General features: G+C 41.3%; 1 protein-coding gene across 3 annotated transcripts in view; it reads left to right on the top strand.

Annotated features, from left to right (window-relative positions):
* LOC126195262 (intraflagellar transport protein 57 homolog) overlaps nucleotides 1-22,490 on the top strand; it is a 177,223-nt gene that overhangs the window by 71,155 nt on the left and 83,578 nt on the right. For all 3 annotated transcript variants that reach the window (XM_049933787.1, XM_049933788.1, XM_049933789.1), the window contains exon 4: nucleotides 7,002-7,120. In XM_049933787.1, the coding sequence (XP_049789744.1) occupies nucleotides 7,002-7,120 (119 nt within the window). The remainder of the gene's footprint in view (nucleotides 1-7,001; nucleotides 7,121-22,490) is intronic.

The raw sequence follows: 22,490 nt of genomic DNA, 5'->3' as shown, positions 1-22,490 counted from the left end.
TCGTATTTATTTAAATAATTCATTAGCCTATCTTTCATAATAGTTTCTAATATTTTTGCAAACCATGATAATAGAGAATTTGGCCTATAATTTTCAATTTTTCCTGCATCACCTTTTTTGAAGAGAGGTAGTAATTTCGCATATTTTAAATAGTCTGGAAAGTAGCCCTGCTTGAAAGATTGATTTATAATATCAACTAAAGGTGGAAGTAGGCTCTTGATACAGTCCTTAATTCTCATTGCACCAATGCTCAGTGAGACAAACAACTGAGCACTCTGTAGACTCCAGCTCCACTTCTAGCTGTTGGGTCTTATTTGCTAGGGAACATATATTTTGGTGAACAACTGTTAAGTAATTTTTTCCAACACTATTTGCATTCCCACTTTTTTTCGTTTTCACGTCATTCTGTTTTGGTTCAACTGCTTCCTTATTACGATTACACTCACATTTTTTGTTTGCATATGGTATTCTTGGGTAGTCAACCCGTGCAGACCGTATTAGTTTCCCTTATTTTTTATAATTTTACATAAGTCCAGGAGCATTTTGCTGAAAGTCATTGCACCTAGTCTGTTTAGGTGCAGGCCATCCCTACCCAGACATATTTGTTGCCGAGAAATTTATTTGGGTCAACAAATACAACACCAAGTTCGTCGCACTGTTCCCTGATGCCAGTGTTTATTTTGTTTGTGTACGCGTTACTCACCGATCTTCTTTGTAGAATTCCATTGATAACAATTCTGGAGCTTGTAAACTAACCTTTGGCTGACCGAATTACATTACGAATATCATTTATGATTTCTTCATTTGCAGATTCTTTGATTTTAAATATGGTGGTCCAATTATCTCCTGATCTGGGAGTACGCACTGCAGCCCTCAAACTGGACAACCCTCCCCTGGATGATATCTTGAAAATTGCACACTTTTTCGAGATTGCACAGGCAAGAAATGCCTCATGGCTCAGCAACAGGTAGCGACATTTCAGCTGCCCACCTTGGGGGCGGACTTCTTTAGCCTTTTTACTGACAATGGCATTATGTTCATCGATTTCTGATGTGGCAATGGGTTCTGAACAGACAGTCACACCCCATCAATGGAAGCAACGGGGTCTTCTTTCTTGTCCTGACTGCTTTATGCCCTGCAGTCTGCCTGGATCAGTGGGTGCATTGCACTGTTGTAGCAAAGAGGGACATCTCTGAACTGAGCTTATGAATCTCGGACAGTTTTCCTCAGGGCAATCCTTCTTCCACTATGTTGTTTATCAACCTCACGATTGCAAACCAGGAGGTCCATTTCCACATGGATGCTGGAGTTATAATTTCGTTGATAACTGTAGTTAAATTGCGTGCTTATGGAATATCGTCTCAGTTATGTGACTGGATTTGTGATTTCCTGTCAGAGAGGTCACAGTTTGTAGTAATCGATGGAAAGTCATCGAGTAAAACAGGAGTGATTTCTGGTGTTCCACAAAGTAGTGTTATAGGCCCTTTGCTGTTCCTTATCTATATAAACGATTTGGGAGACAATCTGAGAAGCCATCTTAGGTTGTTTGCAGATGACACTGTTGTTTATCGACAAATAAAGTCATCAGAAGATCAAAACAAATTGCAAAATGATTTAGAAAAGGTATCTGAATGCGCAAAAAGTGGCAGTTGACCCTAAATAATGAGAAGTGTGAGGTCATCCACATGAGTGCTAAAAGAAATTCATTCAGCTTCGGTTACACGATAAATCAGTCAAATCTAAATACCATAAATTTAACTAAATACCTAGGAATTGCAGCTACGAACAACTTAAATTGGATGGAACACATAGAAAATGCTGTGGGGAAGGCTAAACAAAGACTGCATTTTTTTGGCAGGACACATTGAAAATATAACAGAGACTGCCTACACTACTCTTGTCTGTCCTCTTTTAGAATACCGCTGTGCGGTGTGGGCTCCTTACGAGATAGGACTGACGGAGTATATCGAAAAAGTTCAAAGAAAGGCAGCACATTTTGTATTATCGTGAAATATGGAAGAGAGAGTCACAGAAATTTTACAAGATTTGGGCTGGACATAATTAAAACAAAGGCATTTTTCATTGTGACAGAATCTTCTCACGAAATTCCAATCACCAACTTTCTCCTCTGAATGTGAAAATATTTTGTTGGCACCAACCTACATATGGAGAAACGTTCACCTCGATAAAATGAGGGAAATCAGAGCTTGTACGGAAAGATATAGGTGTTCGTTCTTTTCGTGCACTATAGGAGACTGGAATAATAGAGAATTGTGAAGGTGGTTTGATGAACCCTCTGCCAGGCACTTAAATGTGATTTTCATAATATCCATGCAGATGTAGATAAGCCTCCACACATACGTTGTCTTGGTTTCCATGACTTGGCACTGTCCTCTTGTGTTTTGCTTGTATATAATGATAGTTTGATTCCCCTATGGGGTCAAATCACAAACAACGCTGTCTACAAAATGGTCTCACTGCTGATCATGCTGTTCGTCGATAGTCATTAAGCTGACAACATTTTCAGTCTGGATGCCTCTTCACAGTCTGGATTCACCATCACTGGTTCAAGTCGTCTCTGACACGGTTCCCTTCCAGGAGCTCAGTGAAGCAAGTAAAATACCTCAGACACTTGCTCAGTAAAGACGGGATCCAGCCCACTGACCAGAATGTTTCTTCTATTATTCTGTGCCCCAACTCCAGTACTTACAGGAGCTGCAGGCATTTTTGGGAAAGATGAATTATTATTCTAAGTTCCTCACACAAGTGGCCTGCATTATGTATCCATTAAGCTAGTTGTGAAGGTAGGGCTTTCGTTACACATGGATGGCGGCCCTTGAGCACGCTTTAATGTATCTGAAGTATCTGCTGCATTTCGCATCCTTCCTTACGCTCTTTTCTCCATCCTGTTCCCGCGTTTTGGCCAATCATGCATCTCTCTATGGCATTGGTGTGGTGCGAACCCATGGGAATGATGATGGTACTGAGCAAGTGATTGACTGTGTGTTAAAGACTCAGAAGAACTACTCAAAGAAATCTTATGTTTACCTATTCAGGAGCAAGCTTACCCTCATTACAGACCACAAACCACTGGTAGCAATCTTTGGGACATGCTCCCAGCTTCCAGAGCATATAGCACATTGGCTCCAGCATTGGGTGTATTTCCTTAGCTTATCCCATTAAGTACAAGCCCATGGCAAAACATGTAAATGTGGATGCTCTATCTCATCTACCTTTGAGACCGATCCAGCGTTTGACCAACAGCAAATCTCCTGTTTTCGCATTGATGTGGAACAACAGCACGCCTTGTACACGTTACTCATGACAGCTGCTTATATTGCTGCAGACACACACCACAACCCTATCCCGTGGGGCATCATGTACTATTTGCTCCATGGGTGGTCCACTATCCTTAGCTCCAGGCCTGGGCTTGCCTCTTCCACCATTCATAAGTCATCTCCAGTGTTCTCCTGCTTGATACGGAGGTGGATAATGACCTCATCATCCCACCTACACTGCATTCTCATGTTTTTCAACTCTTCCTTTGTGAGCATTGGGCTATGTTGCGAATGAAAGCCCTTGCAAGGCAACGTGCATACTGTCCTGGACAGAACAAAGATGTGAAGGCCATGGTGCACAGATATCATGCTTGTGTCTGGCACCAGACTGATCTGCCCCAGTCTTTCGCCCCTGGTCCATCATCCCTGGCATGGCATTCACCTGGACTTTGCTGGACTTTTTCTGGGCTCTTTGTGGCTCAATGTCATGAAAGCTTATTCTAAGAACCCCTATGTGGTCACCATGGCTTCTGCAACACTAATGCTACCCTCAGTGCACTCACCCAGATCCTGGCCATCGAATGGCATCCCTGCACCATCATGCCAGACATAGGACCCCAGTTCATAGTGACGGCTTTCGGATGTTTCTGCACCTCCAATGGCATCAGGCACAAATTTACTCCACCATTTCACCGATCCTCCAATGACGAAGTGGAGCATATGATGCGAACATTTAAGCAACAAATGTTAGAAGTGGTGGGCACTTTTATCACTATAGCTGCACTCACGATGTTTCTGAGCACCTGCAGGATCACCCTTGTCCATGACTGTGGCCTGGTGGAGTTCCTCCATCGATAGCACACACTCACCTTCCTCCGTGTCCTGGCCCCACAGCCTGCGGAACCCCAGGCTCTGCGCACCCAGCACTTTCTGCTTATCTCAGTTGTGTTGGCACACTCGTATGGGGCAAAACACTCGTGAATGCTGGCCACGGCGGTTGCCACCCTCGGGTGGCACCTTACACCAGTTGATGCTCTGAGAGGTGTGGAGTGCCAGCCTACCAAACAGCTCTGTCTCCACGTACTGACAGCATCTCCGTCACTGGCTCTGTCAGACCTGGAACGTCTGTCTATACCACTCCCACATCCTCACAGGTACAACTTGTGCTCCAGGACACCAGCAGTGGTCCCCGTGGATGCCGGCATGGAAATGGAAGTCTTAATGTAACCTCCGCCCTCTCGGCCACGGTCACGGCATCATCATTGTCCATGCTGGCATGCCCCAGCACTTTGCCAGATTCCTCAGTTCTTCCTACCAGCTGCCAGACTTCTGTGCTATGACTCCCCCTGTGCCATCAGTTCTCCTTCTCAAGCATCATCCAGGGTTGTTCCAGCCCAGCATGCCCATTTTAAAGGGGGCAGGGATCTGGTATTCTGGCCCGGTGAGTTTGAAGGCCTGACACAAGGTATCTAAGTCAGTGACAGTGATGTTACAACTGCAGGCACTGGTGTCTCTGCTGCAAGTGCTACCATGAGTACACGCCCACTTTGCTGACCTATGCACACCGTAGCTACCCTTTAAAGCCAGCAGCATAACAGCTCCGAAGTCAGTCATGATTTCTGTGCACTATTGTATCGATTTAAGTACACTATATTATTTTGGTTCTGAATTCAATATGTTTTTGGTTTTCAATCGTAGTTTACTCACCGGACTTGTTATTCTCCCATGCAATCTCCATTGTTTGTCTTTCCCTCATTGTTGTCCACCTGTTTACTCTCAGCTGGCTTACTAAGATGCCTTCAGCTGACCTATTTCTACTGGTTCCTGAGTCGTGCTCGGTCTTGAAAGATTCCAGTCATTATAGTGACGTCTATAATTAGATTATCCAGCATAGAGCCTTCCTGCTATTCCTTCATTTTCTTGGCCCTATTATCTTTCCTAGAATTTTCCAAAAAATATTTTCCCACAGTAGCACACCAATGTCATTCCTCCATAGCTCTGCAATTCTTATTTTTTTTTTTATATTCAGGGACAATTATTCCTTTACCACAGTCCTCTAGATTGTCTTTTCAATATTTGAATTAAAGAATTACTTATACAAATTAGAGAGAGCTACCCTCGTTATTAGAAAAAATCGTTAGGTAGGGAATTTTGTGTCTTGCATCAGCACTTCTCTCAACATTTTTGAAAACAAAAAGTATGGTATTTTATCCTTTTCGATCTTCAGTTTTTGTTATTTGTTGCTTTATGATACATTCATTCATTTCTGTGTCCGGTCAGCATTTCCAGAGGTAGGAACTTCGATGGCCTTGTTGTGTCCGTCGATCAGGTCCTGTGTTGTGCAGGGTTTTTCAAGTTGAGGACAAATTAGGAGGTGGGCTGGGTCTTGTGTTGTTCCGCACTCGCAGGATGTATCTCCATCAGCTGGAAGAATGCCCCATTTTTGCATGTTGGTCTTGCAAAGAGGAACGCCCACCCTAAGACAATTGAGCAATCTCCAAATAGGGTAGGGCAAGTCATTTCCTGGAGGTATCCCTTTACACGGATATCAGGTGGTAGCTTGCTCTTCCACTTGGTGATGCGGTTAGACTCTGGTGTTCCCTCTAGTGGTTGAGTGCTTGCGATGAAGCTCTTTCTCGACTTCAGTCGACGGACTACAGCCTCTTGATCATGCAGTGGATTTCAGGGATCATAAGTTTGCTTAGCCCTCTCTACATCAGCAGCCTTCTAATACTGCTGGGAGCTATTCTATTGATCAGGTAGATTTTATCGACTGGAGGTGGCTTCATACATCCCGACAAGATTCGGACAGTCTCATTGATCGCAATATCAAACTGTTTGGTGTGAGTGGATGCACTCCACACTGGTGAGGCATATCTGCAGCGGACACACGCAAAGCAAGAGTCAAAGTTCTCAGGACGGGAGGACTTGCTCCCCAGGTGGTGGATGTCAGCTTCCTCAAGATGTTGTTCCGTGAACTAACTTTCAGCCTGATGTTATGGCAATGTTTCTTGAAGGGCAGAGTTTGGTCAAAGGTAACACCCAGATATACTGGTGTTGAACAATGCTCCAGTCATTTGCCTAGCCATGTAACGTCCAGTTCCCACCGAACTTCCCTATTCGTCAAGTGAAATGAGCCACCTGAGTCTTGGGATTTGGCTTTAGGTGATTGGCTTTGTAGTAGGAGCCAAGCATATCTAGTGCAGGAGTCAACTTTTCCTCTGCTTCTTCAAAAGTCTTTCCTTGAGCAGCCACTGCAGTATCACCAGCATAGATGAAAAGCCAGGAATTTTCCGTTATGGGCTGGTCATTAGTGTAAACATTGAAGAGCACAGGGGCGAGCACTCTGCCATGAGGTAAGCCAGTCTTTTGTATGCGCCATCTGCTCTTATGGAAGTGCTGTATTCATGTTTTTAAGTTACATGTGGTTGCGTGTTAATGTTTAGATGAGCTTGAATAAATGCGGGAGAAAGTAAATATGACAAAGGAATATTTTTAATTTATTATTGTAATTGGATTTGACACAGAATAATGTAATTTAAGTGTTGATAACTACAATGTTGGATATCTTAAAGCAACACCTGCATTGATTGTGTGGATTTATCCCATTTGGATTTTGTTTTGTATATACTGCGTCTTGCTTAACTCTTAGTGACTGCTTTTGTGAATCCATTATTCGGTATTGCCTATAAAATTCATGTATTTGGTTTTTCATCTGTGCAGGGAACACCTGTTACTTTCCCGCCAAACAAGCTGAAGCAAGGTTATGGTGAATATGCCATATTTGTTCTGGACCATCTGGTTGATGCAGCACTGAAGTATGCGAGCTTTAGTTGGAAAAAGTGAGTTAATTTACGTTGTCCCTGATATATCAGAACCCATGATATTTCAGAACTTACAGAGGCACTCAGAAGTGTTTTGAAATGACTATTTTATCAACAGTTTTAGTAGCGTACTGTTCAACCTAATATACATTACACATTACATCCCAATTTTACAACAAAATAATGAGTCTAGTAACACTATATCTTGTGTTGGAAAATAAAGTTCAGAATTTCACAGCTCATAAGTGTTCTGACAATAAATCAAACCTATAACACTGTGCAAACACTATATCCTGTGTTGGAAAATGAAATTCAGAATTTCACAGCTCATACGTTTTCTGACATAAATCAAATCTTTAGCACAGTGCAAAGAAAATAAGAAGTTCACTTTTCTGTGCCAAGTCATATTAACACTTCATTGCATAACCTTTTGCTAGCAAAAGAGCAGCGTACCTCGGAGTCATAGATTCAATTAGACATTCGATCATCTCGTGTGGAATCTTTTCCCATTCAGACTGCAGAATAGTGTTGAAATCTGCTTTATTTTGATACTCTCTTATGTAATATATGTATCCAGTACCTTCTTCATAAGCTATGTGTGTTTGAGATCGCAAGTTTTGACTTGGCTGTATCAAAACCTTTGTCTTTTTCTTCCTAAGACATTCTTGGGCACCTAATGTGTGATGGGTTTGATCATTGTAATTTTGAAAAATCTATTTGCTTGTGATATGCTTTCTAGCATATGATAGTGTGTGTTTGTTCAAAATATTCCTGTGATCACGATGTTTCATAATATTGTATGTGTGCTCAAGGACACACAACTTTGGTGCTGAAGCATCCCTGTACTGTTTATGTTTCCTCCTCCATGCAACTTAATCAGAATCCGATGGTGTGAATTCCATTTTTTGGCTGCTATAACAAAGATAATGGCACTTATCAGATCAAAGAAAAATAAGCAATCAATTCAACCCAGACGAAGCGCGTGAAAAAGGAAGGGTACCCGTATAAATACAGACGGAGCGCCTGACGCATAGCAATGGCTACCTGGTAAAGCTTAACTGCTAAGCTTACGACTTGAACCAAACTACTGTAGCTGTATCGTCAATCATTCGACTTAAATTGTGTCTCATATTACAATGGACCAACTTTGTTTCGATTTGGAGGTGCGGCCTAAAACTTTTCTCTCCCCTTGAATTTCGAATCTCAAATTTCAGGTGCGGCTTAGATTCGGGAAAAATTTTTTTCCTTGATTTCGAGTCTCATTTTTCAGGTTCGGCTTAGATTCGAGTGCGGCTTAGATTCGAGTAAATATGGTAGCTTCACCTATTTGTGAAAATGAAGTACTAACAAAATGCCAGCTTGGTTTTCGGAAAGGCTTTTCGGCAGAAAATGCTACATATTCTTTCACTGAACATGGTATTAAATGCTCTGAATAACCAAACATCACTAATTGGGATTTTTTTGGATTTCTCAAAGGCTTTTGATTGTACAAATCAGGGATATATTGTAGATAAACTTAAGTATTGCGGAATGAGTGGAGCAGTGCACAGAAAGTTTAATTAATATTTAACTCAAAGAGTACAGAGGGTTGAAATAAACAGTCCACATAATGCACAAAAATCAGCAGATTCCTCAAACTGGGGAGGTATCAAGAATACAGCCTCACAAGGTTCAGGCTTGGGTCCTTTATTGTTGTTAGTATATATTAATGACTTGCCACTCTATATTCACTAAGATGCGAAGCTAGTTCTTTTTGCTGATGATACAAGTATAGTAATCACACCCAACAAACAAGAATTAGCTGAGGAAATTGTAAATAATATCTTTCAGAAAATTATTAAATGGATCTCTGCAAATGGACTCTAACTAAATTTTGATAAAACACAGTATATGCAGTTCTGTACAGTAAACAGCACACCACCATTAATAAATGTTGAGTTTGAATGCAGGTCTGTAGCTAAGACAGATTATTCCAAATTTTTGGGTGTGTGCATTGATGAGAGATTGAATTGGAAGAAACACATTGATGGTCTGCAGAAACGTTTGAGTTCTGCTATTTATACTATTAGGGTTACAGCAAGTTTTGGCAATAAACATGTAAATAAATCAGCTTACTATGCCTGTTTTCATTCACTGCTTTCATATGGCGTGATATTGTTGGGTAATTCATCTTCAAGGAAAAAGATATTCATTGTACAAAAGCTTGTAATCAGAATAATAGCTGAAGCCCAGCCAAGATCATCTTGCAGACATTTATGTAAGGGATTAGGGATATTCACAGCAGCTTTGCACATGCGCATGCGTGCGCGCGCGCGCGCGCGCGCACACACACACACACACACACACACACACTTATGAAATTTGTTATTCATAACCCAAGAAATTTGTTATTAATAACCCATACCAGTTCAAAAGCAATAGCAATGTGCCTAGCTACGACACTAGGAGAAATGCTGATCTTCACTACTTCACTGCTGTTGGTTAAAGTATACTTGGGTGCAGAAATGGGTGAATTACGCTGCCACAGAAATCTTTGGTCACTTACCAAACAGCATCAAAAGTCTGACAGATAGCCACCAAACATTTAAAAACAAATTGAAAGAGTTTCTGAATGACAGCTCCTTTTACTAAATGGATGAATTTTTTAGATATAAGTTAGTAATCTTACTATTTAAACAACTTGTTATGGCTTTTAAGAAAACCTTTTGTTGAACTGACACATTCCACTTAATTAGAAAGTGTTATATTCATGGTCTATGGAATAAGTATTAATCTAACCTAAAGTATTGTGGGAAGGGAATGGGTAGAGTGGGGCTGGCCTACGCCAGATGGTAGGATTAGGGGAGTCTCTGGTCACTGATGTGCTCAGGACCGTGTTAAGCCTAGGTGGGGGTGCTGTTGTGACCAAAGGTGATATCTGTGATGAATTACCTAATCCATAACCTCAAACCACTGGTGACTCTGCCCTGTCTCCACTCTCGGATCTTGATGAAGTTATGAGCACAGATGTGGAAGCCTGTATGTTAAATGAATCAATGGTGTTGGTAGCATCCTATAATGCAAAGATGATATCTAGAGCATATAGGGAAATTTGAGAGTGCATTCACAGCTTAGAACCACATAGCTTCCTGGAATGAACCAGAAAAATTGATGTGCACCTGCTCCCCAGGCTACCCAGGTTTTGGCTAGGGAGCAAAACACTGCAGTGGAGTAAGTGTTGCAAGCCCAGGCAGTGTGTTCACTCGTAGAGTTGATTGTGGACCATTAGACATAACAGTGTGCTAGCATTTTCTTTGTAGTCGTATCCCATTGTGACATGCAAAGCAATGGTGTGATGATGACCCAACATTCTTCATTTTTTGTTGATAAAAGTATAAGTCAGTATCTTGTGTTCAGACAGCCAAAAAAAAAGAAAAGAATGTCTGGTGTAGTGTTTCCATCCCTTTTGGTAGGTGCTGTGACCACCTCTGTTGTATTGACATTCCTGGCCCTGACATCATGTTTTGTACAGACAATTTTGGGCTAAAAGACATAACATTATGCTAACATTTTCATTCTAGTCATCTTCCATGTAAAACATGAAGCAACTGGAGAATGTGGGTGCAGAGGAAGGGTGAGACCATGATGTAGTATTCTTCCTCTTTGGTTGGCAGAAGCAATTGCAAAAGGAAAAGGTTGTGTGATATAATGAATCCGTTTCTTTTGATAGCTGTTCTGGGTATATTCAGTGTATTGGTGCCTATTAATGAGTCCCAAACATATTTCAGAGGGTGACTCATCAGGAATAGTAGGGAACCATACAGTGTTTGTTGCAGGTTGTTGTCAAGCACAAAACACACGGCTTCACGTTTTTCAAACTCCGCATGCAGTCCATGGGCAGATGAGATACAATGTTTACATTTTCATGCCGTGTCATGGGCAAGTAATTGATATCATAGTTTTAGTTGCTAAATATAAGGCATATCTTTGTAGCCTTTTTTTTTTCCTGGGAGCTCAGAATGGGTGCCCAGAAAGGGTATCAGCAGTGCGTGACCACACTGTGGTTAACTGAACTTTTGCAGTGAAGAGAGACACGTGAAATTACCTTAGTCCATAAATGGCTGATAATATTGCATTGGGTTGCTGTGAGCGTTATCAATGTGATTGCTTTTAACCTTTGCATGTGCCATGTATGTGCTGATACAATAGGATGGTCCCATCTCGTATTGCAGTATCTCAGTTGCTGATGGATGGTGCTCGCAGGGCATAAGCATCATCAGGTATGGAGTTGTTCGAAGACACTTTTAGTTGCTGGTATGCTTTCTGACATTCATTGAATCACATCGATGGTATGTCTTTGAACCAGAGCTGATTTGCGCAATATGCACTTCCCAGGGAATAAACTTGCTGTAAAATTTTCCTTAGGAAGGACTGTGTTGGTAGATCATCGATGGTATCTACATATCCACCAAAGGTTTGAGTCATGAAATTAGTTGACTGCCAAATTAGACAGCTGGTTGAATCCTAAGGTATTTTTAGGTAAGAATCTGTAGTACTAATTTGAAAGTCCATGAGCATAAACAGGAAGAAAACACCAAGCCGTCATTTAGATACTTGAATGCCACATTAATTTTGTCTTCATTCAGAATACTGCGGTGAGTGTTTGTGAGCTGCATCCAAGTATTTATTGGCAGTTGTCAGGAGTGAGTTCCAATAAGAGTTGAGCATCATGTTACTTCTGCCAACACTTATATCTAAAACTGACTGTAGTGCTAAAATCAGAGAAGTTCTCACTTATTCAGAGGCTTGATAAAACTTGTTCCCACACATTGTGTATGAATTTTGGAGTGAGGGTGAGGCAAATCACAGTGATTTATATAGTGTAAATTTAGAAGCAGATGTAAAACAGTACTGTCAAACTCTAGAGCTGAGAAGTGATCCTGTACAAAAGGGTTCAGAATTCAAAGAAGTCAACTTAATGGAATCATTTGTAAGGGCAATGGGAGAAGTTCTCTGTCAGGCAATGAAAGGCTTTTAACTTTTTTTACACGCAATCCCCTTTTTCTCAATGAACTTTGTCCAACATTTCCTCAGTAAGTATGTTCAATCCCTGCATTGTGACTGGAAAGTCTGCAAAATACTGTATTTGCCTGATTATAAGACAAGGTTCTTAACCAAATTCATCATTCAAAAGTACAGGGTCATCTTGTATTCATTGATTAAGTTGTTTAATAGATTATATAGCGATCGTCCTGCATTTACACATGTAGCTTTGGCTGTGGAGGTCACATCTAAGATTAATTTTAAGTATTTGGAAGGACAGGGCAGGGCTGGGCAAATGATACTTGCCTTCAAACAGGCTCAAGATTTTCCGTTAAGCTGAAGTACTCGATACGTGTTATGGACATTTCCTGAAAAATCACACAACATTTGATTCACACAGCACTAATGCAAGGGATATGCAATAAACTATAAACTAGCCACTACAACAATGTAGCATTGGCAATTCATCGATCTTGGATAAGAGGCCACCGTCGGACTGAAGCCAGGAGCAAAGTAGTCCACCCTGTGGCACAACATGCAGCTGAACATAACACGCTTGATTTCAATGGCTGCTTCACTACCTGAGCCGTCTGGATCCTCCCCACCAACAGCTTTTTTGGACTACAGAGGCAGGAGTTATCCTTACAACACATTCTTCCCTCCTGAAACTATCCCAGCCTCAACGTATGATAACCTACTGTACCCACCCCCTCCACCCAACGGTTTTCACCCCCTCTGTCCTATCACCTCCTCCATAATCTCATCTCCCACCATCTTTGCATGCCACCCTCTGGCAGAGTACCCACTCGTCTTCTCTTTCCCAGCTCCTCTCCTTTTCTGCTCCTCATCCCCTCCCCCCCCCCTCCTCTCCCTGCCCCACAGCCACCTGTTGCTGCATCTGTTGGCCATCTACTCCCTGCATGCTCCGCCAGACAGTGCTCTTATCTCCAGCCATCCATACCCTGCTATCTCTTCCCCTTTCCCTCCCCCTCCAGACTGCAGTTTATGTTCTTTGTTACAGTTGCATTCCAGCCCAAGCTGCCGGAGATGGCAGTCGTTTGTGCGTGAGGTGTGAATTAATATGTGTGTGTGTTTCCCTTCTGACAGAGGCTTTGACCGAACGCTAATGTGTAAGTGTTTTTTCGTTGTTCCTGTCTGCAAGTCAATGTGTCATCTTTACGGTGACTAACAATTTATTTTTTCCTTGTGTTATTGATATTCCAACATGGAGTTTCCTTTGTTTAATTGATTTTGTAAGTATTTTTTTTTTTTAATAACTATATTCACTTTTTCTGTGCAGACGTTCTTTAGCTTGGGTACAGAAGAATTTATACATATGACAAGTGTGTTGTGATCTGAAAGACGTAAGTTTACATTTAGTGCCTCAGTGACACCATTTCCCATGTTTTTGAAGTTACTATCTAATGGGGAAGATGACAAAACTGTTACTCTATTGGAATCGATAAAGAATGGTTTCCTGTGAAAGCTGTTTAGGATACTCAAAAGCTGTCTTTTTTTCTACACTTTCTTCTTCTTTCATTTCACCCTACTTTGGGGCACATTAAATCAATGAACTTTTAATATTCCGTGCCTTTCTGTTAGCCCAGTATTGTTTCATTTTTCCTGGTCTTGTTTTCTCTTTGATCTCCAGCCTTTCAAGTAGGCCATGGTTGGTGATGGACACTGTTTTGGCTGCTTCCTGTTTGATTATCTTATTGTAATGTCTTATTTTTGCATTCCATGACAGGGACTTTTTGTTATATGTTTTTTTGGTAAGTGGGAACGCCTGTTCAACTTCTTGTAGATTCCATTGCCTTTTCCTTGAGGACATTCCAACAGATTCATTCTCTAAGATATTTGAATTCTTTGACAATCTCAATTTTTTGTTCTCCCACTTTATATATATATTAATGTTTGTCATTATCTTTGTCTTTTCAAGGGAGATTTTAGGACCTATTTTTTTCACCTTGTTTTTGTGATCGGAGGTTCTGTTCTTTGGCTTCTCTCAGGTCTCAGCTAGTAGGGAGATATCGTCTCCAAAGGCTAGACAATTGACCTTTTCTCTGATTAAGTTAGTGATTTTATTGTCTACGTTTAATTGTTTCAGTATAGAGATGAGGGATTCCCAGTTTATTGAGCTGTGTGCTGACTGAAAGTCAATGAAAGTTATAACATATTATTTTGCTCTTGATTTTTGGTAAGCCATGAGGTTTTTGATGTTTAGGCTTTGTTCTGGGTAGGATCTCCCTTTTCTGAGTCCACCTGCTTAGCCGGATGGTAAAGTGCTTGCCTCCTATGAGCCCGGGTTCAGTTCTTATCCGGGTTGGAGATTTTCTCCACTCTTGGACTGGGTGTTGTGTTTTTCTCCTCATCATTTCATCCTCATTGCCGGCATGCGAGTCGCCCTATGTGGCATCAATTGAAATAAGACCTGCACTCTGCGGCTGAACTTGCCCGGATGGGCCCTCCTGGCCAGCAATGCCATATGATCATTTCATTTCATTTCCCACTTCTGAAACCTGTTTTTTCAAGTTTATGGTCTAATTAGGGCTCTGCCTTGTTAAATAGGGCTTTAGAGATGATCTTGTATGTTCCCTCTAGGAGTGTGATGCCTGTCTAGTTGTTGGGGTTTGCTTTAGACATTTTCTTATGGAGTTGGTGGATAACAGCTGGGTTCCATTTGTCTGGAATTCTTTCGTTTATCCATATTTCTTCAAAGATAGTTTGGAGAGAGTGTGTGTGGCATTTTTTGACATTTTTCTACAGTTGAGCTGTGATTTTGTTTTGTCCTGAGGCTTTATAGTTTTGAGATTTGAAATGACTGAGTGTACTTTCCTTCATGGAGGGTGGTTCAGAGTTAGGTTTGGTTATTGTTGAGGTCTTAAAGTCCATATTTCTGTGGGTTTTGCACAGATGAGAAAGTTTCTGAAATATTCTGCCAATATTTTGCAATTATCTCTGTTGTTATGGGCAATATTTCTATTTTTGTCTTAGAGAAGCAGGGTCAGTAGACTATATTCAGTTATTTTTTGTTTAAAACTCTTATAATAGTTCCTTGTGATATTTTTGGTGAAGTCATTTTTCTGTGATTGCTACTGTTCCCATACTTTTCTTCGTAGTTCAAGGAGTCTATCACATTCTTCTGGACTGCCATCTCCAGCAGCTTGGGCTGGAATGCAACTGTAACAAAGAACATAAACTGCAGGCATGTTTTTTGGCTTTGATCATGGGAGTTAATTGTTCAGCTTCATTTATTAGGCTTCCTTTCATTTGATACTAGTTTTGGTTTTGCATGTATTTAGTTGTGAGGGGAAACTTCTTGGAATTTATTATCTTTTGTTGATTGTATTTTCTTCTTTTGAGGTTTTTGGTTCAGTTTTTTCTTTTTGGGGTGATTTTGAGTTTTATTTTAGAATGGTACTTATCAGAATCCAGGTTGGTTCCTCTGAGTACTTGGAAATTTTGTATTTCTTTGTAGAACTTTATTTAATTGGATACATGAAAGATCTACTCACCAAGCAATGGCAGAAAACACACATAAAAAAGACAGTTATAATACGCAAGCTTTCGAAGCCAGTGGATCCTCCTTCAGGCAGAAGAGATGAAGGGGAAGGAAGAGGAGTGAAGGGAAAGGACTAGAGAGGTCTAGGAAAAGGGGTAAATTTCAGGAAAGTCACCCAGAACCATGGGTCAGGGGGAGAGTTACCATATGGGATGAGAAGGAAAGACTGATTGTTGCGAACTGCATCAGATAAGTTTTGAAAACCTGAGAGCTTAAAAGGTGGAGGACAGGGTAATATGTAGACAGAGATTACTGCTTAAACATCATGAATGAGTTAATAAGAGTGAGAAGCTAAGTGCTTTGTACATAACAGAGGTGGGAGGGTGGTGGTGAAAAGTAGATGGTAAAGACAATGAAAGATGTAGAAAACTAAAATGGAGTGAAGCAAAGAGTAGTTACATTGAAGAAGTGCTGTGACGGAAGAAATTAACATAAATTAAGGTCAGGTGGGTGGTAGGAACCAAGGACATGTTGTGGTGCTAGTTCCCACCTGCAGAGTTGTGAGATACTGGTGTCGGGGGGGGGGGGGGGGGGGGAAGAATCCAGATGGCATGTGTGTTGAAACAGGCCCGAGGTCGCGAATTTCATATTGTAGAGCATGCTCTGCAACAGGGTACTGCAAGTTGCCAGTATACACTCTCTGCATATGCCTATTCATCCTAATAGATAACTTGGTGGTAGTCATGCCGATGTAGAAGGCCGAACAGTGTTTACATAACAGCTAGTATATCATGTGTGTTGTTTCCCTTTGATAGTATATGTTTTGCCAGTTACAGGGCTGCAATAGGTGGTGGTAGGAGGGTGCACAGGAAAGTCTTGCAGTGGGGACAGTCACAGGGGTAGGAGCTATAGTGTAGGAGATGGGTGCAGAAGGAGCATAGGGTCTGACAATAATATTGCGGAGATTGGGTGAGCAACAGAAAGCTATTCTAGGTGTGGTGGGCAAACTTTCAGACAGAATGGATGACATTTCAGGACATGATTTTAGGGAGTCATGGCCCTGTTGAAGTAGCTGATTAACACGTTCCAGACGAGGATAATACTGAGTCACCAATGGTGTGCTCTGAAGTTGTGTTTTGGAGGGATCAGCAGTACCAGACTTGGATGTGATGACCCAGGAAATCTGCTTTTTAGCTAGGCTGATGGGGTAATTATGTGCAGTGAAGGCTGAGGTGAGAATGGTGGTGTATTATGTAAATACTGTTGTTTATTGGTAGGTTTAATGTGGACGGAAGTGTGTTGCTGGCCTTAGGTGAGAACGAGATAACATGAAGGAAAGTGGCATGGGAATCGGAATAGGACCATGTGAGATTTAATCAGGAGAAGGTATTCAGAGACGCCAGGAATTTTAGCAGGTCAGCCTCTCCATGAGTCCATAAGGTAAAGATGTCATCAATGTATCTAAACCAAACCAGGGGCTGAAGACTTATGGATCCCAGGAAAGCCCCCTCTAAGCAACCCATGAACAGGTTGGCATGGTTCCCATGGCCGTACCTCTGATATGTTTGTATGCCTGCCCCTCAAAGGTGAAGTAGTTGTTGGTAAGTATAATGTTGATTAAGGTGAGTAGGAAGGATGCCATAGGTTTGAAATAAGGTGGGTGCTGACTGAGGAAATGTTCAGCAGCAGACAGACTGTGTATGTGGGGGCTGTTGGTATAGAGGGAGGTGGCATCATTGGTGACAAGAAAGGTATGTGGTTGGAGTGGGACGGGCATGGATTTCAGATGACCTAGGAAATTGTTGGTATCTTTAATGTAGGTGGGGGTCTTTGTACTATGGGTTGCAGGTGTTGATCAACTAAGGCAGATATACATTTGGTGGGTGGTTTGAAGCCAGCAATTTTAGGATGGCCAGGATGATTGGGTTTGTGGATCTTAGGAAGAAGGTAAAAGGTGGGAGCGCATGGTTTGGATGGGGTGAGAAGTTCTATGGATTGAGGTGTTAGTCCTTGTGAGGGGCCTGAGGTTTTAAGGAGGGACTGCAGGTCAGTGTGAATCACAGGGATGGGATCTTGATGACAGACACGGTATGTAGTGGTGTCAGACAGCTAGCGTAGACCTTCACTAAGATACTTCTTTCAGTCAAGTGCTACAGTGGTAGATCCTTTGTCTGCTGGAAGGATAATGATGGTGTCATCAGATTTTAGAGCTTGAAGTTCTGCAGAGGACAGGTTAGGACCATATTATAGGGACCTGAGGAATGATTTTGAAGCAATCCTGGAGGTGAGGAATTCTTGGAAGGCTTGTAAGGGATGATTTTGTGGTAGTAATGGTGAATCAAGTTGGGATTATAATCTGAACTGTTCTAGGCAGGGTTCAATGTCAGGTTTGCTGTTGGAAAGGTTTTGGGATTGGATTGCAAAGTGATATTTCCAATGGATATTACGTGTGAAGGAAAGTAGTTCCTTCACCAAAGCACCATGATCAAATGCAGATTTAGGGCAGAAAGTGAGACCTTTAGATAATAAAGATAATTCAGGAGGGGAGAGTGCTTTAGATGAGAGGTTAAGGACACTGTACTTTTGTGGCTGGTTCTCGGGATTATGGGTTATTCTTGGTCTGGGAGGTAGTGGTGAAGGCTGTGGGATGTTAAGGAGGTTGGCCAGACTCAGTTTGTAGGAGAGAAGTGGTGGTTGATGGTGTTGCTGTTTAGGAAGGTGCATAGGAACAGGAAGGGACAGATACCGTGCCAATGTGGTATGGCTTACATAGGTCAAACCACACGCACCGTGAAAGAATGCTGCACTGAACATCAATGTTACACCCGCCTTTTGCAGCCAAGCAAGTCCGCTATTGCTGAACATTGTATTTCTACTGGACATTCAATGGAGTATGAGAAAACAAAGATTTTTGTCCACAGCAACGTCTTTCTGGGACTCCATTATTAAAGAATCCGTAGAAATACGACTGGCGGAAAATCTGTTAAACCGTGACAGCGGCTACCAGCTGGACAGTGCATGGAATCCCATCATCTCCACGATTTGCTCAAATCGAAGACGACAGAGTGCGTCGACGGCCGTGGCAAACAGCAAAGCAGAGGGCGACTGAGTTCCGCTATTCCACCAGCGAGGGCGCTGCCGGCGGGCAGTGTGGTTCAACTATCAAGTTTTCGACGCATGCGCAGAATACTTACAGTATGCTATATATTGCGGAATGGAAGACGTTTTCGCCAGTCTGCGACAGCTCACCTGAAGATGACTGGCAGGTGCCCAGTTGAAATATCGTGCGAAGTATTGAACGACGACCGGCTGCAAGCCCGAAATTTGTTTGAACAGTCAATTCGCCGGGAAAATTTTAAACTTCACATCAGATATTTGAATGTTGTGCAGGGGCAGTTGAATTTGGTGAAACTAAACTTCTAATTGTTTTCTTTTATAGGTCCCCTAACTCTGACGTCAGAGCACTTCTGCTCAAGCTTGAGAGGGTTCTTGATTCACTTTATAGGAAGTACCAGAAATTAGTTATATGTGGTGACTTCAGTATAAATTTTGTATGTAATGGTGCAAGAAAAAGGATGTTGGTAGATCTCCTAAATTCATATGATCTGATGCAGATTGTTGTTGTTGTTTGTGTGTGTGTGTGTGTGTGTGTGTGTGTGTGTGTGTGTGTGTTTTCCCCAACTAGGGGGAACAGTAGCACAGACATGGACAGTATTTTTATTCATTCTTCATTACTAGATGGACATTCTGTTAGTAAAAGGGTGAAGGGCCTTTCAGACCATGATGCACAAATTTTAACACTAAAAGGCTTTTGTACTCAAACAAATGTCACTTGTAACTACAAACCATGTAGGAAAGTATATCCAACAGCAATAGAGAGTTTTTTAAACCTTGTCAGGGAACAAGAGTGGCATGATGTGTATCGTGCCGATAACATAGATGATAAATAGAATGCTTTCCATAACACATTTCTCATGCTCGTTGAGAGTTGCTTTCCATTAGAACCTTCTAAATGCGATACTAGCAGTAATAGGCAGCCAGGGTGGCTGACAAGTGGGATAAGGATATCATGTAGAACAAAGTGGGAATTATATCAAAATGTTAGAAGTAGTCACAATCAGTCTACAGTAGCCCATTACAAACAGTATTGTAAGGTGCTTAAAAATGTTATCAGGAAGGCAAAGAGTATGTGGGATGCAAATAGAATAGCTAATCCACAGAATAAAATTAAAACCATGTTGTCAGTTGTGAAGGAAGTGTCTGGTCAGCAGCACAAGGTCGACGATATAAAGTCAGTTCATAGTAAAAATATTTATGTTGCTGATAAATCAGATATATTTACAGTATTTGACAACCATTTTCTGAGCATTGCTGGTGAATTAAATAAAAATTTAGTTTCTACAGGTAATCATATAACTTGCTTGGCAAATGCCTTTTTTAGATTAATGTCTGAAATACTCCTCTGTGATACAGACAAGGGTGAGATGGATATGATGGAGGGCCTAGCAGGATATTAAAGTATTGTGCTGCATTTGTTAGCCTTGTATTGTAGCCATATTTGTAATTTTTCCTTTAGGAAGGGTCAGTTTCCTGAACGATTAAAGTACTCAATAGTAAAGCCGCTTTATAAAAAGGGAGAAAGGGATAATGTAGACAATTTTAGACCCATTTCTATTCCATCAGTGTTTGCTAAAGTTATTGAAAAGACTGTGTATGTAAGGATAATTGATCATTTTATATCACATGATTTGCTATCAAATGTACAGTTCAGCTTTAGAAGTTGTTTAACAACTGAAAATGCTATGTTCTCTTTTCTCTGTGAGGTACTGGATGGGTTAAACAAAAAGTTTTGAACGCTAGGCATATTTTTTGATTTAACTAAGGTGTTTTATTGTGTCAATCACAAAATATTGCTCCAGAAGTTGGACCATTATGAAATACGGGGAGTAGCTCACAATTGGTTCACCTCTTACTTTAGCAACAGACAGCAAAAGGCCGTTATTAACAATGTTGAGAATGGCTGTGATGTGGGGGTCTCAGTGTGGGGTTCGATCAAAAGGGGGGGGGGGGGGGGGGGGTTGCCACAGGGATCAGTGTTGGGGCCACTCCTCTTCCGTATTTATATAAATGATATGCCCTGTAGTATTATGGGCAACTCTAAAATATTTCTGTTCGCTAATGACCCTAGCTTGGTAGTAAAGAATGTTATGTGCAGTTCATGACCTAAGTTCATGGCTTGTAGAAAATAGACTAACGCTAAATCACAGTAAGACTCAGTTTTTACAATTTCTAACACACAATTCTACATCTACATATATACTCCGCTAGCCACCAAGTGTTGTGTGGCGGAGGGCACTATTTGCGCCAAAGTCATATTTCCCCCTCTCTGTTCCACTCAAGTATTGCGCAAGGGAAAAACGACGGTCTGAACACCTCAGTACAAGCTCTAATTTCCCTTATCTTTGATTAGTGATCATTGCACAGTATGAAAGTTGGTGGTAATAATATATGCTCTACATCCTCAGCGAAGATTGGATTTTGGAATTTAGTGAGCAGCCCCTTACGTTTAGCACGTCGTCTATCTGCAAGTGTGTCCCACTTCAAACTTTCAATAAGATTTGTAACACTCTCGCAATGACTAAATGTACCCATCACGACTCTTGCTGCTCTTCTTTGGACCTTCTCAATCTCTTGAATCAGACCCAACTGATAAGGGTCCCACACAGACGAACAGTACTCTTAAGACTGGACGAACTAAAGTCTTGTAAGCAGTTTCCTTTGTTGAAGGACTGCATTGCTTCAGGATTCTACCAGTAAACCACAATCTAGAGTTCGCCTTAGCTGTTACTTGTGTAATCTGATCGTTCCATTTGGGATCATTTCGAATAGTCACACCCAGATACTTGACGGATGTTACTGCTTCCATAGACTGGGCATTTCTTTTGTACTCGTACATTAATGAGGATTTTCACTTTGTTATGCTCAGTAGGTTACACTTACTAATATTCAGAGATAACTGCCAGTCATTACACCATGCATTTATTTTCTACAAATCCTCACTGATTTGTTCACAATTATGGTGTGATACTACTTTCTTGTAGACTACAGCATCATCGGCAAACGGTCTAATGCCACTGTCAATACCATAAACCAGATAGTTTATGTAAATCGTAAAAAGCAGTGGACCTATTATGCTGGCCTGGGGCACACCTGTTGTCATGCTTGTTTCTGTTGAAGTCCCCCCATTCAAGATGACATACTGCTCTCTGTCTGTAATAAAACTTTCTATCCAACCACATATGTCATTGGATAGACTGTAAGTGCACCCTTTTTGGAGCAAGCGACAGTGCAGAAATGAGTCGAAAGTCGAGTAATCCTTCCTGGCATCTAAGGATCTTAACTGTTTTACAGTCCCAGATACACTAAACACTATGTCAGCCATCCTTGTGTTTGTTCGATAATTGAAAGAGGGATTGGTGCTGCAGTCCTCTACCGTAAATAAGCTTTTGGAAGCTACGTTTAGAATTTCGGCCTTCTGTTTATCATTGTCCGTTACATTACCCTTACTGTCAGCAAGAGAAGGTATTGAATTATTTGTAGCGTTCATAGATTTTACGTACGACCAAAATTTTTTGGACTTATTTTTAGAATCTGCAGATAAAATATTGCTTTCAAATTCCTTAAAAGACTCTGTCATTGACCTTTTGACAGCTGCTTTCATTTTGCATAATTTCTGTTTGTCAGTGGGATGGTGACTACATTTAAAACGACTGTGCAAAATTCTCTGCTTTTTCAACAACTTCGTAACATGTTTGTTGAACCAAGGTGCATCCTTTCCCGCCCCTATATTTTTGCTAGGCGTGT

The sequence above is a fragment of the Schistocerca nitens genome, chromosome 7 (genome assembly GCF_023898315.1).
Source record: "Schistocerca nitens isolate TAMUIC-IGC-003100 chromosome 7, iqSchNite1.1, whole genome shotgun sequence".
Classification (NCBI taxonomy): Eukaryota; Metazoa; Arthropoda; class Insecta; order Orthoptera; family Acrididae; genus Schistocerca; species Schistocerca nitens.
This window is presented reverse-complemented; position numbering and strand designations above follow the sequence as displayed.